Source organism: Nicotiana sylvestris, chromosome 2 (assembly GCF_000393655.2).
Source record: "Nicotiana sylvestris chromosome 2, ASM39365v2, whole genome shotgun sequence".
NCBI classification, from domain to species: Eukaryota; Viridiplantae; Streptophyta; class Magnoliopsida; order Solanales; family Solanaceae; genus Nicotiana; species Nicotiana sylvestris.
In genome coordinates this window covers 95,479,890-95,497,982 of record NC_091058.1, presented here as the reverse complement: position 1 = coordinate 95,497,982, position 18,093 = coordinate 95,479,890, and the positions used below count along the sequence as shown (strand labels likewise).

The window sequence follows — 18,093 nt, the reverse complement described above, 5'->3', positions numbered from 1 at the left end:
ACCTTCTACATTTGAGTATCGTATGTTGTTTCTTTTTATCTTTCTTACCTTAAAATCTTGCATCGCATCTTCTATCTCTTTCATGACCTCCCTTCCACATAGGTATAATCCACGTTCACAACTTGAAGCTCTATTATAATACTTGCACCTCTGGACATACACAATTCAGTGGGCGCTTCATACTGACTTCTTATGAGGCTGGTACTTCTTCTATCTGGCTTTATCGTAGAGCCTTTATAGAATATGGTTGTTGTACTATCTCTCTTGTACCTTTGATATTAAGAGTAATTCTGCAATATTCTCACTCACAATTTCTATAATTTTGTGGTGCAATAATCAGACTCCTGATTTACTTCGTTGATGTAACTTTTTAGTTTCATCTTCCTTCTGATCAGCCTTTATATAGGCTTAAGCCATCTTCTGACCTGCGGCTCATGGTATTACTTTAGCCCTTCATGGACATTATGGAATATTTAGGATACAATCTTCTAACAATTCAATCCTTTGTCTATAACCTGAACTCAATTCTTTTCTTTAACTTATACCAGAGTCTTCTACGACTGTATGATTGTCAACATATATGCCGCATGGCTTATACTCCGAATTCTTAAGTGTGTTCATAACGTAACTAACTCGGGATCATTGATCGAATAATTCCTTTCATTCCTTCTTATCTTTCTTTAACATAAGCTATCACTTTTCCTAGTTTTTATGCTCCCTTGTCGCGTGCATACTTAGCTTATCTTAGTTTCCACGCATGCCGGAGTGTTTTTTGTTTTTTGTGCAACTCATATGATCTTGAATATTCCTTTTGATTTTACTTCCAGTTTATTAGCCATGGTAGATGCCACTTTCTTTTGGGTTGCTTATAATGTTGTTGTGAGACTGTTGTTACACGACCATTTCCTCTTTCAGTCCTTGTGCTTGGGTTGAAGCCTTCTTCCTTATTTCCTCAGCTAGTCTTTCATTGTAGTACTTAGGGAGAACCCTTGACTCTTGTTAGAGCTGTGAGCTTATTACGGACCCTTTGATGTCCTTCCTTGCCTATAATTATCCGTAGTTGCTTAGCTCCACGCCCTTGTGCTCTTAGGGTTGATGCTAAACTAATATTTTGACTGTCTTCCCAGTGGCACTCTCCTTTATCCCCGCAACATTCATACGATACCTTTAACTATCCCAACCCTTATTTGAATATATCTCAAGTATTATAATGACATTACTGTGAGGCTGAATTCTCTATGTTGGGGTTTGCTCTATTTATCTTGCATGATTTGTTGATTTGTCTATAACCTCTTGTCTAGCCATAACTAGACTCTTCCAGAATTAACTACTAACTGCTCGTTGGTCCATTCTCATATCAATACTTCGCGTAATATTTCTTGGGTTATTTTCTTTGTCTTAACTTACATTTTGCGTTGCTCTTTATTTATCAATAACAGCTCGGCAGGAACCTTTACTTCCTCTCCTTGACGTCGTGCTTGCACAATATTCCGGAATCGTAGCATATCTATAGGATTTGGATAAGAGCCATCTCATTCCTTTTTCATTTTTATCGCATTCTTCCTTTACCATTCCATAGTCACTAGAACCACTTAATTCTGACTTAATGCCACATCACTCCATATTCCCCCCTTTAGGGGAGTACTAAGAGCTGAAACCATGAAGATCTACCTATTGATGTTTTACCTCTTCATTTTGGCGTTGTTTCACAACAGTAATGATCCTTACTCGCCTTGCGGCAATCCTTCTATATTAAGGATGACAAATTCCCTTACTCGCGATGGTGACACTTAGCGCAACTAGCACATACAGTCCCGTAAGCTTAACTTTGCTCACATTGCTTTCTTTAGGGAAGTGTCTTCCTAAATGACCTTTTTTCTGAATTTCTTATGAATCATCTTATGTTGTCCATTCTATTATGGCCGGAACGCAATCTGAAATTCTCATGATGTCGACCATTATCAAATCACTCAATCCTTAATTCATGTTTAGTTTACCTTGTTCACCAGTCCATACTGATTTCTATTACTCTGGGGTCTAATGTTGTCTTCTGATAGTCGCGTTGGAGTCACGAGCTTATTTCTCGAAATGAGGATATGACTTTATGGACTATATTTTTTTGTTGTCTCAAGGCATGTCACCTCTCGGCTTTTTTTTTCATTTGACTATAGATTCTATAACACTGTCACCCATATATCATATCTCACTCATAATTCTTCCTTATCTCTTCTCATTACTCTGCTAATATTTCTGCCTTTCCCTTTCTTGTGAAAACATCAACAAGACATTCTTTCTCTTTTAGCTCTCCTTGCTTCATTCATCTGCTCTTCGGGTTGCTCAATGTCCTTGCTCTACTAGGGACGAGAGTCACACTAAGGTAATATTTATCCCTTCCAGGTATTTCAGTGCCTATCTTTGGAATTTTATTTTATTATTTTTTTTATCATGCTAGTATTCACATCTAATTGTAATATTTTTCGGAAATATCAACTGATGTAAACAATCTATCCATCATTTTGGGTTACTCTAGCCCAGTAGGATTTTGATATCCCGTCCTTTTCTTAAACCATATATATTAGCTCTTATAAAGCATAACTGAGATCGGTGTGGCCAATTGTACATACTTCTGTTACGGTTGAAGGTAACTCAAAAGGCTTATATTCTTCTGCCTGAGTTGTAAATACTGTTAACCTTCATTAACTGGGTGCCTCATACCCTTCTTCCTCTTGCTTCTTTTGCTTCTTGAAACTTGTATTTATCGTCTGGACCTCTCATTGTCTTTCACCATAAAGGTGGATAGATATTCTTACCTTAAGGCTCCTTATCAAGAGGCTTATATGTCTTAGTACACACATGATCTACTGAAGACCTTATATTTATTTATCATAAGCATCATGAAAAATCGAGTTCTTCTGGATCAACCCTTCCATAGTCACGTTCAATCTCTAACCAACTATCTTTTGGATGCAGGTGTTACATCTCGCATTTTCGTACATTAAAATTTCGTTTTCAGTTAACCGGCGTAGACTCAGGGATGAGATCGTCTTGACGTTAACGTACTTACGCTATTTATAACAGGCGATAAATAAGTGTTATGAAGGATAAAGGGGTACACAGATTAAAGAAAACGAGTTTCGTTGAAAGTGGCCAGTTTAAAATAAAATACAGGTCGAGCAATAATACCCGATAATTATGAACTAGTACCATGAAAGGTACCATAAGATAATGGTAGTATAATATATAAAGTATATATGAAGTATTTTAAAAATAAATAAAATTTTAAGTAATTATGGTAATTTTTAAATTATGCGGGTAACAGAACATTACCCAGTTAACTAATAAGCGGACAAAACTTCACTAATTATGCCCAAAATAAAAGTGGCACAAGGCCACTAATTAAGAAGGATGACTCATTAATACATGTATAGGTGTCTTATTTTGGGCAATTAAATCAATCAAGTAAGGTTTAAGACAAAACCTTGTCCATTCCATTTTGGACAAAGAATCAGAACCAAAGAAAATGACCAACAAAATCCTAAAGCAAGAAAATTTTCTTTCTTGGTTCAAATACTTTAACGTCAAGAACATAGGCATCGTTCAAGCACTATAACACCAAGAACAGAAGCTCACTCGTTCAAACACTTCAATGAGCAGAAGCTTAATTCCGTCCAAATTTTGCGATTCTAAAAGAGTACTGTGTAATCTTCGCCAAGAATATTATACGGAGTTTTTCCTACTCTAGATATGTTAAGGTCCTCCCTTCTTTCTTTTGGCATGATCCAAATTATACTGAAGAAACGAGCAAACACACAGTTTTCATAAATTACTCTATTCATAGAGATAGTAGGGATGTCTATATTCTTGATTCCCCATGAAAAATATTATTATCTTCTGTTCATGGGTCTCAGAATAATACACAGTTGAAAAAGTTTATCCAGAAGGAATATTGAGATAATTACGTACTTTTCATGCATTTCACTCATTTATACATGTGCATTGACCCATGACCAGATGGCATTATATACGCGTATATATGTAAATATATGTATATGGGATATGGGAAAAGGTTACGGCATTATATACGCACCACCACTTGATCAACTGGTATATGTTGATGATGTTGCCCATAGTGGCCGAGATGATATGATGGGATGGCCTCAATGGATTGATGATAGTATGTACACCCATACCTATGCATGGCACGACATTTATATGCACGTGCATTATATTATAAATGTTTCAGAATTTACAAAGTTATTCGGATTTAAATATGTGTTTCCTTATTCCATGTTTCATCTATGTCTTTTACGTACTAATTTCCATGCCTTACATACTTAGTACAATTTTCGTATTGACGCCCTATTTCACGGGGCTTGCGTTTCATGCCCGCAGGTGCAGATAGGCAAGCTGACGGTCCCCCTTCTTAGGATCTCTGATCAGCAAGAGTTGGCGTGCTCCACCTGATCTGGAGCTGCTTTTGATTTTGGACAGTATGTCTAGTTGGGTTGTATGTGGCCTTGTCGGCCTTCAGTTTTGAATGTATAATTGTCTATAGCAGCCTTGTCGGCTCACCCACTGTATCCTGCATGTATACATACATATGCCTTGTTGGCAGGTTTCCTTCATATATGTTATTTTCGTAATTCAGCAGATGTTATTCATATTCATATCTTAGGCGCATGCTTAGGGGTGTTTGACAGGTAGGACTCAGGTACCCGTCGTGGCCCATCAGTTTGGGTCGTGACAAAAGTGGTATTAGAGCAGTTCTGTCCTAGGGTTGTCTACTGACCGTGTCTAGTAGAGTTTTGTTTATGGGTGTGTCGTGCACCACACTAATAGACAGGAGGCTACAGGACATATAGGATGTTATACTCTCTTTTTATCTCAGATCGTGCGATACAAGAATTCATGTACCTAACAATATGCTATATTTTCAGCAATGCCTCCAAAGAGTACGGCCGCCCAGAAGGAAAAGTCCGTGGCTGGTAGCACTACTAGTCGAGCACCACGAGTTACCAGGGCTCGGGGAGAGTCTTATGGTAAGGTTCCATCTCAGACTTCACATACCCCGCCCTTTCCAGAAGAGCTCCAAGGGGAACCAGCTCCATGCCCGCCCCTGTACATTCAGCACCCCAGCCAGATGCACCGGGTTAGGATATGAGAGATGTTGTAGCCGTATAGGATCGACGTCAAGAAGTAGGTATTGGTCATGCAGATAGGTCCGTGAGTGTGAGGGTTTGTGACTTTATTAATTTAGACCCTCATGTATTCACTAGAGTAGATCCAAATGAGGACCCTCAGGTACTTATTGATAGCGTGCAGAGGACGTTATGGGTAATGAAGGCCACTGCGACTGAGTTAGTCGAGCTAGCTTCCTATAGACTCAAAGATGTTCCAGTTAATTGGTACGAGTCTTGGGAATTGTCCAGAGGTGAGGATGCCTCTCTAGCGGTATGGCAGGAGTTTACAGAAGCCTTTCTTCGTCATTATCTGCCACTAGAGCTTAGACGGGCAAGAGTTGATAGGTTTTTGACCCTTCGGTAGGGTAACATGAGTGTTCAGGAGTATAGTCTTCAGTTTGATTCATTTGCTAGGTATGCTCCCACTATTGTATCTAAGATAGAGGGTCAGGTTCACTGGTTCGTGATGGGATTAGAGCCTTACTTGCTTAACGGTTGTATGTCGGCCTCACTTCAGCTAGACATGGATATTTCTCGTATTCAGGCATACGCTCAGGGTGTAGAGAAGCGTAAACAGAAACAGAGGGCCGATTGTGAGCATAATAGGGCCCAAAATAAGAGAGCGAGGTCTTCGGGTCCTTCTGGTGAGTTTCGAGGTGGTCAGGGGCAGCAATACTCAAGGTATCCATCCCAACCCTTAGCTAGCGCGCCCCCTCAGTTTGGTGGTAAGAGATTCGACCGTTCCACATATTCAAGGTCTAGTCAGAATTGCAGGGCCTCAGGTTCTCAGTATAGGGGTGAGTCAAATCAGATGAGGCCGTCCTTGCCACGATGTACTCAATGTGGTAAGCAGCATATCGGCCAGTGTCGTATGGGATTAGGTGTTTGTTATACTTGTGGTTATCTGGGCCACGTTATGAGGGATTGTCCGATTAAAGTGATGCAAGCATAGCTCAGCCAGCGGGATTTGTAGCTGGTTCGTCATCATCAATATGCCCCCAAGGGCAAGGTCCCCAAGCACCAATGAGTCGTGGTAGAGGCAGAGGCGGAGCATCTAGCTCGAGCAGTCCTCAGAACCGCATTTATGCATTGGCAGGACGACCGGACCAAGAGTCATCACCTGATGTTGTTACAGTTATATTATCAGTCTCCTCCTATGATGTATATGCACTGATTGACCCAGGTTCCACCTTATCATACGTTACTTCGTTGGTTGCTGGTAAGTTTGAAATAAAACCTGAATTGGTTAAACCTTTTGAGGTGTCTACACCTGTTAGGGACTCAGTGATAGCTAAGCAGGTGTATAGGGGTTGTATAATAATAGTTCATGGTCGACCTACCGTAGCAGACTTAATTGAGTTAGATATGGTAGAATTTGATGTTATAATGGGTATGGATTGGTTGGCTTCTTGTCATGCCAACGTTGATTGTAGATCAAAAATAGTCTGATTTCCATTTCCAGGGGAGCCTATTTTGGAGTGGAAAGGTAACACGGCATCGCTGAAAGGTAGATTTATTTCCTATCTCAAGGCAAGGAAGATGATCAGAAAGGGCTGTATTTATCACTTAGTTTGGTTTCAGGATGTGGAAGTGGAGTCACCAACCATTCAGTCCATCCCTGTGGTGAATGAGTTTCCCGATGTTTTCCCCGATGAGCTTACGGGTCTCCCGCCAAAGCTAGAAATTGAGTTTTCTATCGACCTACTGTCACACCTCCTTTTTCCGCACCCGAGAGGGCGCAAGGGAGTTTTTCCAATTAAAGGACAATCGAAAGGGGATTTATTTATTTAGTTCAGAGTCGCCACTTGGGAGATTTAGGGTGTCCCAAGTCACCAATTTTAATCCCGAATCGAGGAAAAGAATGACTCCATATTACAGTCTGCGTACCAGAAATCTAGATAAGGAATTCTGTTAACTCGGGAGAAGGTGTTAGGCATTCCCGAGTTCCGTGGTTCTAGCACGGTCGCTCAACTGTTATATTCGGCTTGATTATCTGATTTTATACAAATGTGAACTTATGTGCCAATTTTATCTTTTAACCGCTTTTATCATTCACTGTTATTTTTATAGGACTTGCAACGTCGTGAAAACATATCTCGAACCACGTTACATCAATGCACCCGTGGTTATTGACATATCTCGACTCAGTTGAGATTTGGATTTGGGTCACATAAATGTGCACCCGAATTTAGGGAGATATCATTATTAAAGTCGCGCCTAAAGCAACTAGCGCATTATTATTTTGGGGTAGGGCCGTGAAATTTGCTAAACGGCCCGTCCCGGAATCTAAGTATTTAATACATATATTTTGTGAGGGCCCCGCAATTTGTCCCTTTTATTTGGCGAGGCTCGCCTCATTTTATTATTATTATTTTTTAAAAGAATTTGCAACGTCATGGAAATGCATCTCAGACCACGTCACAATCAATGTACCCGTGATTAGAAACACATTTCGACTCCGTTGAGACTTGGATTTGGGTCACATAAATGTGCACCCGAGTTAAGAAGGTAACATTATTAAATACGCGCTTAAAGCAACTAGCGTATTGTTATTTTGGGAAAGGCCGTGAAATTCGCTAAGCGGCCTGTCCCGAATTCTAAGAATTTTAATAAGGTTCCTATTAGTCCTAACTTTGCTAACGTATTGTTATTGTTATTAAACCCAACTTCTATTACTAACAAATGAGAAATAAGGTTTAAACGCTAGTAGTCATGATTTTTCATTCAGATGTTCACATACCTATTACAACGAGAGTACATAATATATGTGAGCACATATGTTCGTAACAAATCACTGGATGTCAAATTGTTCCCTTAATAAACACAAATATATGCATAGAAGTAGACATTCTCGTAAAAAAACTTAAGTTCACAATATGTTCTCATATTTACTTTAAGCATATGCAGTAACTAATCATAAGATGAACATTTTTAACAAAAACGACAAAAAATGAATTATTGACATTCATCTTAAACCATAATATGCGAATCGAACGAAATGAAACAAAGGACGAAGAACACTAACCTTCGAACCTCGACAAACCTAGAACGACAAATAGCGCCCCCGATGGAACTTCGAACCTGACCTCACTAAACGAGGAAACAATGACGAAACCTCGGACAAACACCTCGGCGAGCAAAAGCAACCTCACCGGAAAAACAGAAAGCTCGGATCAAAGTCGACCTCGACGGAAAACAGAAAACTCGGCAAGGCAGAATCGCGGCAACCAACAGCTTCCCGGAAACGCAGCAACGACTGCTTGGCACGCAGCGATAGCTACTCGTTGGACTGGAAATGGTGAAACGACTGGTTTTCGTTCGGGCTGTGCGTGGAGATGTCGAACTGGGGAGGTTTCGCGGGTGGCGGGGAGCTGGTGGCCTAGCTGGTAACGGCAATGGCTGGGGGACTGTTTGGTCAGTCGGGAAGGTGACGGGATGAAGGGAGATGGGCGACGGTGGTCGTGGTGGGTTTGGACGTGGTGTTTGGACGTTGGCGGAGGGTAAGTGACGATGAACAACAGTGTCGTCGGGGCATTGGTCGAGGACTGAGCTAGTAACGACAACAATGGCGGATTCAAGGAGGAGGAAGGCGATGGTCGTTATTGTCGGGACTTGTTTTAGTTATGACGGGGTGAGGGCTGCTGACGGGTTGACGATGTTGCTGCCGGACTGGTTTGGGTAATAATGGTGGTTTGTTGATGGTGGTGATGGAGGATGCAGAAGGGGTGGTTGTTTGGGTGGTTTGACGGAGGTGGAAGCAGGTGGTTAGGGTTGTTTGGTTCTTCTTCTTTGTGAAGAAGAAGATCAACAGTGTATCCGTTCTTTTTTTTAAAAAAAAAAATTTCCAAGTTCTCTCTCTTTTAGCTTTGCCCGTGCATTTGTAAGCTTCTGCCAAGAAAAATGAGCCCCACGCGTGGTGGGGTTCGAGACTTGTGTCCCCCACGCGTGGTGGGGTTCCCCGTGTACGGTGTTCCGTCCGTGTTCCCCACGCGTGTCCCCTCACGTGTGGTGGACTCGAATTATTATGGGCTAGGTCCGAAATTAGGCCTAAAGTCGGGTAGTTTGAACCCGAATATTATTCTTTTGCCCGGACCCGAGAAATAGGAATACGACGTTGCTTAACTGATTATGTAAGCAAGATAACTACAAAAAATAAGACTAATAATTAACACAAAACTAGATCTTTTTTTTAATATTTTTTCAAGATTAAAATAACTACAAAATACTAATAAAACTATTTTTTTGTAATTTTCGTTTTTAATATAAAGATAAAATATAAAGTAACATTTTTTGTATTTTTCAAAAATTAAAATGACTATAAAACATTAATAGAACTATATTTTTGGTAATTTTCGAAATTATATAAAGTACAAAAATAAAGTACAATTTTTGCATTTTTTCAAGTTTATGAGAAATACATAAACTAAAATTTATATATATATTTTTGTAATTTTCCTCTTTTGCGAGGAAAATAAAGTAAAAATAGTCAAAATAGTTATATTAGACCTAAATTAAATATTTAAGCTAAAAATGTGAAAATTCTCGGGGAGGGTCAAAAATCAGGTGTCTACACCTACTACTAGATACTCACCCAATATCTATTCCTCCCTATAGAATGGTCCCCGCAGAGCTGAAAGAGTTAAAGGAACAACTAAGGGACTTACTTGAAAAAGGTTTTATCAGACCTAGTACGTCACCATGGGGAGCACCTATGTTGTTTGTGAGAAAGAAAGATGGGTCCTTACGAATGTGTATTGATTATATGCAGTTGAATAAGGTGACGATCAAGAATAAGTACCCGCTCCCGAGGATTGATGATTTATTTGATCAGTTGCAAGGTGCCAAGTATTTTCAAAGATAGACTTGAGGTCTGGGTACCATCAGGTAAGGGGTAAGGATGAAGATATTCCAAAGACAGTATTCAGGACTAGTTATGGGCGCTTTGAGTTTCGGGTTATGTCGTTCGATCTGACCAATGCCCCAGCAGTATTCATAGATTTAATGAACCATGTGTCCAGGTCTTTTTTAGATCTATTCGTAATTATATTTATTGACAATATATTGGTATATTCTCGTTCAGAGGCTGAGCATGTAGATCATCTACATACTGTGCTCAGAGTTCTACAAGAAGAGAAGTCGTATGCAAAATTTTCTAAATGTTAGTTCTGGTTGAACTCTGTAGCTTTCCTTGGGCATGTTATTTCACGTGAAGGTATCCGGATGGATATACAAAAGATTGAGGCAATAAAGACTTGGCTTAGACCCATAACACTGACGGAGGTTCGTAGCTTTCTCGGTTTGGCAGGTTATTACAGGAGATTTGTGGAAGGATCTTCTTCCCTTTCAGCAACTTTAACAAAGTTGACTCAGAAGGTAGCAAAGTTTCAATGGACTGATGCTTGCGAATGAAGTTTCCAAGCGTTAAAGGATAAATTAACTTTAGCACCGGTCCTAACAATTCCAGAAGGGACCGATGGTTATGTAATCTATTGCGACACTTCAGGCATTGGATTGGATTGTGTGTTGATGCAGCATGGTAAGGTTGTGGCTTATGCTTCTAGACAACTAAGAAAGCACGAGAAGAACTACCCGACCCACAATTTAGAGTTAGCTACTGTGATTCATGCACTAAAGATGTGGAGGCACTACTTGTATGGCATTTATGTTGATATCTATATGGATCATAAGAGCCTCCAGTACATCTTCAAGCAAAAGGAATTGAATCTATGTCAAAGGAGATGGTTGGAGATGCTTAAAGACTATAACGTTGATATTTTATACCATCCGGGGAAGGCGAACGTAGTAGCCCATGCCCTCAGCCGTAAATCTATGGGTAGCATGTCGTATTTGCAGCCAGAAAATAGGGGAATAGCCCATGAGGTTCATCAGCTAGCTAGTCTTGGAGTTCGGTTACTGGACTCAGGTGACATCGGAATTACTCTTCAGGATACGACAACATCTTCTTTAGTAACTGAAGTAAAGGAACGCCAGTACGAGGATCCTATGTTAGTTCATTATAGGGATACCACCCTTCAAAAGGAGAAGGCGTCGTTTGAAATTATAGAAGATGGGGTCCTCAGATATTGAGGATGATTATGTGTGCCTAATGTTGCAGGGCTGCGTTGGCAGGTTATGGGAGAAACTCACTATTCTCGTTATTCTATCCATCCTGGAGCAAAAAGGATGTATCAAGATATCAGGAAGTGCATTGGTGGGATAGAATGAAAAAGGATATAGCATAATTTGTTGCCCAGTGTCCTCACTGTCAGCAGGTTAAGATTGAGCATCAAAAACCCAGTGGATTATTGTAGGCTATGGAGATTCCGACGTGGAAATGGGAAATAATCAATATGGACTTCATCGTAGGCTTACCTCGTACCCAACGTAAGTTTGATTCGATATGGCGATTGTTGATAGGCTTACAAATTCAGCCCATTTTCTGTCCGTCAGAACTACATATTCCTTAGAGGATTATGCGAGGCTTTATATTAAGGAGATAGTACGACTGCATGGTGTCCCTGTATCTATTATCTCCGATAAAGGAGCTCAATTTACAACTAACTTCTAGAGGTCCTTCCAAAAGGAATTGGGGACTCAAGTAAGTCTTAGTACAACATTTCATCCCCAGACAGACGGACAGGCTGAGCGTACTATTCAAACACTGGAGGATATGTTATGAGCTTGTGTAATAGACTTCAAAGGTAGCTGGGATGATCATCTGCCGCTTATTGAGTTCGCATATAATAATAGTTACCATTCCAGTATTCAGATGGCTCCATATGAAGCTCTTTACAGATGGAAGTGTAGGTTGCCTATAGGGTGGTTTGATGTTGGAGAATCTGAATTACACGGGCCAGACCTGGTTCAGCGAGCCATAGAAAAAGTAAAGTTGATTCGGGATCGACTATTGACAGCTCAGAGTCGTCAGAAGTCATATTCTGACATGCGGAAACGAGACTTAGAGTTCAGGGTTGATGACTGGGTATTCTTATAGGTGTCGCCTATGAAGGGTGTGATAAGGTTTGACAAGAAAGGCAAACTTAGCCCATGGTATATTGCGCCTTATAGGATCATTCGGAGAGTGGGCCGAGTAGCTTATGAGTTAGAATTGCCCTCAAAATTGGAGTCTGTCCATCCGATTTTTCACGTATGTATGTTACGAAAGTGCATTGGAGATCCTACCCGAGTGGTTCCCACGAATGATGTACAGATTACAGAAAACTTATCATACGAGGAAATACCAGTCGCCATCCTAGACCGACAAATTCGTAAGCTCCGAAATAAGGAGGTAGCCTCCATGTAGCCTCCTGATTATAAATGTGGCGCGCTACACATCCATAATCAAGACTCTACTAGACACGGCTCATAGACAACCCCTAGGACAGACTTGCTCTGATACCAAGTTTGTCACGACCCAAACTGAAGGGCCATGACTAGCACCCGACCACACTTGCCGAGCACCAACGTACATTTCATCTAACCTTCATTATTATCTTTTAGGGCTGACGAGATCAATATAAATGGTAGACCTAGATCATGGACAACCAGCAATAAAATATGACGGCATGAACATACATAGCAGGGGATGACCAGACAATCAAGAAACTACATATAAGGTATGAGCTACCACGCTACTATGAAAGACTATACAACAAAAACTAGCCGACAAGGCATACCAAACTATACATGAGCCGACACCTGTCTATGAGCCTCTAAAAGAACATAAGTGTTGCAACATAGCCGGAACAGGGCCCCGACATACCCATAATGTCTATAACAAAAATTGCATACCAAGACCAAGGCAAGTCCGGAGAAGGGATCTCGCCAATCACCGCTGAACTGGACAGTCTACTGTGGTGGGGGAGCTGCACCTGCCTGTCTATCAGGACCTGCAGCACGACATGCAGCGTCCACAAATAAAAGGACGTCAGTACGAATAAAGTACTGAGTATGTAAGGCAAGGAACCATAAATACGATCAGTAATGTAAGCAAGGATAGAGAATATACAACTTGTAACATCTTAGTACCTCTGAGGGCTACTTACATGAAATGCATGATACATATGTATAAATACATAAACCTTTAAAGCATTCGCCTCTGTGGGCATCATCATCATCATATCGTACCCGGCCATAATAGGCTCGGTAGAATCGTACCCGGCCACGTGGAGCTCGGTAAAACCCAACTGATCAGTGGTTGCACAATAGGTGTCGTACCCGGCCAACTATAGCGTGGCTCGGTAGAGTAAAATAGATACATATATATAATGCATGCTCGACTCATGGAATCACATTCTAAACCTTTCGGAGTGACGTAAGGTCGGTATCCTCTGTACACATTATTAGGACTAACTCTTCACTATGAACCTTATAAGAATCAGGAAGTACCAACAACATTGATAACATAAGACTAAGAGAAGCAACATTAACATCAATCGTTCCATAAGAGGGAAAACAATGTAAGTACTGCTAGCTTCTAAGAGTAGAGTATCTTGGAAGATCGTTCATTACATTATGTACAATCGGAGTCGTGCAAAAGAAGGAAAGGGATAGCCTCACATACCTTGTATATACTGCCCCAATCTCAAGCTATGCAATTGTCAAAACTCCTTAGTCTACAATAAGAGAAACGATACTATCGTTATCATTTAAGCGTCATAACTATTATGTATCGACCACAACCTATTTTACGATGAAACGGACAGCACCTCCCCTATATATATGACCTCACACCATTCAAAACAGTCACCAAACAGCCCAAACAACATCAATAATAAACATATTGAGCCTCCCAAAATAGTCCACACACAGCCTAATCACTCCATACATACGACGACCACCGTAGTCGTGTCAAACAACCTGGAAATGTTACGAATAACTATCAGCCCATAAACCTACATATATATGGTGTTTCTCCACACCCTTCCTCCTCCAAAACTCCACAAGATAGTAGTAAAATACGCAGCCCAACAACAACGCAAAACAGTCCACAAAACAATAACATTACTACCAAGCCTTTCGATATATATCTCACAAGTTCTAGCTTCAATGGCTTAGCCGCAACTTGGATAATCTTAAATACATATAGAGTAAGAGGTTCCTTACCTTTATACAGAAAGAACAACTCCAATTTGACCTTAAATTTCCATGAAATATCCCTCCAATGCTGCCACAACAACAACAAAGCGAAACTAGCGATCAATTAGTGTTTTTCGGCACTAGAATCACTTTAGAAGGCCTGAAATCACCTAGGATTGATATTAAGAACATGAGGGAGTATTTACAGAACATAAACCCTTTAAAACCACCTCCCACACGAGCTGGAACGACACAAAAATGAGCAACAACAAGAAGAACAAGAGACTTACTAGCGCCACGGAATTCCCGACACTTGATTTGTGTTGTTTGCCCTTTTTTGGGTCTTGAATCTTGAGAGAACCTTGAGAGGATGTTCCTAGGGTTCTAAGGTCTGAAAATAGTGAAAAGAAATGACTTAAAACGGGTTGGAGTCATCCTATATAGGTCCAAATATCTTAAACCGACTTAGTGGGCCCCATAGAGAGGTGCTTGGCGCAGTCTCGCGAAAACGCGAATATCTCTCTACTCCTAGATCGTATCAATGAATGGTTTAATGCGTTGGAAACTAGACTCATAGATCTTTAATTTGGTTGGTATATCACCCCGTAATTCCTTGTAAATTATGAGAAAAGATTAGAAACATTTGACCTAATGTTTAAGTAAAATTATGAACCTAAGTTGCGACAACTTTTGTCGACTTTTGTTTCATAACTCGTTTGACTTCAAAACTTATGATACGGATATTATATGATTAAAATACCTTAATAAATGACCTCTTGAGTGTATTAAACGCCGCTAGATTACCTGAAAATACGAGTTACAACATCCTTGATTCGTTTAACTTCTAATACTGGTTAATCACTCTTATACACTCTTGTATCACTTAAGACCAATAGGATTGACTTCTTATCATCTCAAAGATAATTCCTTCTTGGATTTATGTTAACTAATATATGGCATGAACTAACACATGTGGATATGGGTTGTAACACCCTCCCCCCCTTAGGAACATTCGTCCTCGAATGTAAGGGTTTATGGGGAGTTTAAATCATCGTGGATTCCAATGGAAATTTCCGATCAATTTTCCCCTATAAAATGGTCACTAGCAAAACTTGCAAGTAATTAAGCCCAACATATGGCTTCACAAGGCTACACAAAGCATTATGCGTATTTACATTATCTACATATCACCATTTTGTATTAAGGAGGAGTATTCTCAAATTATTGCTTACCTCATAGAGCCGTTTCACCTTCCAATGTATCCTGTCTTCCACCAGCATCCTTGTTATCTTCATTCTGGAATAAGTAAGGGTATTTAGACTTCATCTCCTCTTCTGCTTCCCATGTCATTTCTTCCATATTTTTGTTCCTCCACAATACTTTGACGGAAGCTACATCTTTTGTTCTCAGCTTGCGGACTTGCCGATCTAATATCGCCACTGGCACTTCTTCATATGATAGGTCCTCTGTAACTTGTACATCTTTGATAGGGACGACTCGAGAAGGGTCTCCAATACATTTTCTCAACATAGATACATGGAATACCGGGTGGACAAATTCCAATTCGGATGGCAATTCTAACTCATAAGCAACCTGTCCAATCCGTCGAAGAATTTTATACGGCCCGATATACCTTGGACTCAGCTTACCTTTCTTCCCAAAACGCATAATACCCTTCATTGGTGAGATCCTCAGGAAAACCCAATCACCAACCTCAAACTCTAGATCACGACGTCGGACATCAGAATAAGATTTTTGCCTGCTTTGTGCCGTCCTCAATCGCTCTTGTATCACTTTCACCTTCTCAATAGCTTGGTGAATCAAATCTGGCCCATATAATTCTGTTTCACCGACTTCGAACCATCCAACTGGTGATCTACATCTCCTCCCGTATAGTGCCTCGTATGGGGCCATTTTAATACTGGAATGGTAGCTATTGTTATAGGCGAATTCTATGAGTGGAAGATGATCATCCCAATTCCCCTTAAAATCTAGAACACATGCTCGTAGCATATCTTCCAGTGTCTGAATGGTACGTTCAGCCTGTCCGTCAGTCTGCGGATGAAATGCAGTGCTGAGATTTACCTGTGTGCCTAAACGAAACGGGATTTATTTAATTATTTCAGAGTCGCCACCTGGGAATTTTAAGGCGTCCCAAGTCACCAATTTTAATCCCTGAATCGAGGAGAATATGACTCTGTTTATTATTCTGCGAACCAGAAATCCTGAGTAAGGAATTCTGTTAATCCGGAAGAAGGTGTTAGGCATTTCCGAATTCCGTGGTTCTAGCACGGTCGCTTAACTGTTTTTATTATTGGCTTAATTATCTTGATTTTATTAAATACATTTGTTACGTGATTTTTCTACCGCTTTTACTTATTGTGATTAAGGACTCTTCTTTGAATCGAATTACGCGTACGTATATTCGTGTTATAAATTTAAAATTGCGGAATTGTGTCACGCGTACGTGTACACGATAACTTTTGATAATATATTTATTAAACAATCATTTTTTCAAAATTGTGTCGAATCAAGAAAATTTGTTTTTTTCTTAAATAGTGAACCGTACATCTCGGGTTTTTATGAAATTGATTTAACGCTTTTGGAAAAAATCCTTTTCTTGAATATTCGCTCAAAATTGCACGTACGCATAATCCGAATTTGCTTTTAAAAATATAATCAGGGTACGCGAACGCATCCCTAATTGCGCAAAATACTTGTAATGGTATTAGGGATTTTCCACAAATTGTTTATTATATCTACACATTTTATATGTGAAAATCATGAGAAACTCCCATTTTAGAGGCCTATAAATTCTTTGAAAAGAATTCACAATCTATTAAAGGTTGCCCGTCGATTATAATTTCCGAGTATAAATTATATTCATTCCAACTATTCAAATTCAGAGAACAGAATAAAAATATGATTAATACTATTATTTTTTTTAAACAAATATGACATATATATATGCCAAAGAATAAATTGCATATGAAACTGAAAATGAATGATTCATAAGGGGAGGAAATATTTTCCAAGAATTTTCATTATTTACTTAGTGCAAATTCTATTTCTAATTACCATTGACATAAATTGTTGCAATTTGTTCTTATACATATCATCTCATTCTCACATACTTGTTTTTAATCCAATAGGCCTAATTATTTATTTAAGATGGTAAATAGGCATCAAATTGATAAGAAAGAGACTTATAAATCAATTAATAATATTGCCTTACATGTAAATAGTTTGTATGTCTAAAACATTCATAGCACTTTAACATCATAATGAGCCATAACAACTCAACTTGCCATCCACTTAATGGTTCTATAGATACCTGTTATAATGCCACATAAGAACGTACAACTTATATCATTCCTTCCACAACTAAATCAGATTATCAGAATAAACTAGCAATATGGTTTTGACATTTTCACGCTATTCCTTATTCAACTAACAACGTCACAAGGCCTAGTTAATGGCCAATCTTTATGTCATGTTTCCTACCTTGACAGTTCAAACATGACTAAACTAATGAGATGAAGGGCTAACATTATTACAAAGCTTTATACGAATTTCAAAGTAAGACAATTAACTCATAGTTATCAAATTGAATTCCCTACTAATTAACTATCATGAAACAAAAATGAAATTTAAACTGATGAACTTGGACAAATGGAAAACAGAATTGCAATTCAAACTTCATTGATTAGTCATGTTGAATCTCTTTCCAACATAAAATTTAAAAGGCATGTACCTGAAAATGAAGGTAGAAGGAGTAAATTTCAGCAACAGCAGCAGTAACAAAATACTGGCAGAATATCAGTATTCCCCCAGA

General features: G+C 39.5%; 1 protein-coding gene across 1 annotated transcript; it reads left to right on the top strand.

Annotated features, from left to right (window-relative positions):
- The first annotated feature begins 5,550 nt into the window (after nucleotides 1-5,550).
- On the top strand, nucleotides 5,551-6,132 carry LOC138885266 (uncharacterized). The gene has a single exon (XM_070166198.1). It carries the CDS (start codon nucleotides 5,551-5,553, stop codon nucleotides 6,130-6,132), a length of 582 nt encoding a protein of 193 aa, XP_070022299.1.
- The last annotated feature ends 11,961 nt before the right edge of the window (nucleotides 6,133-18,093 follow it).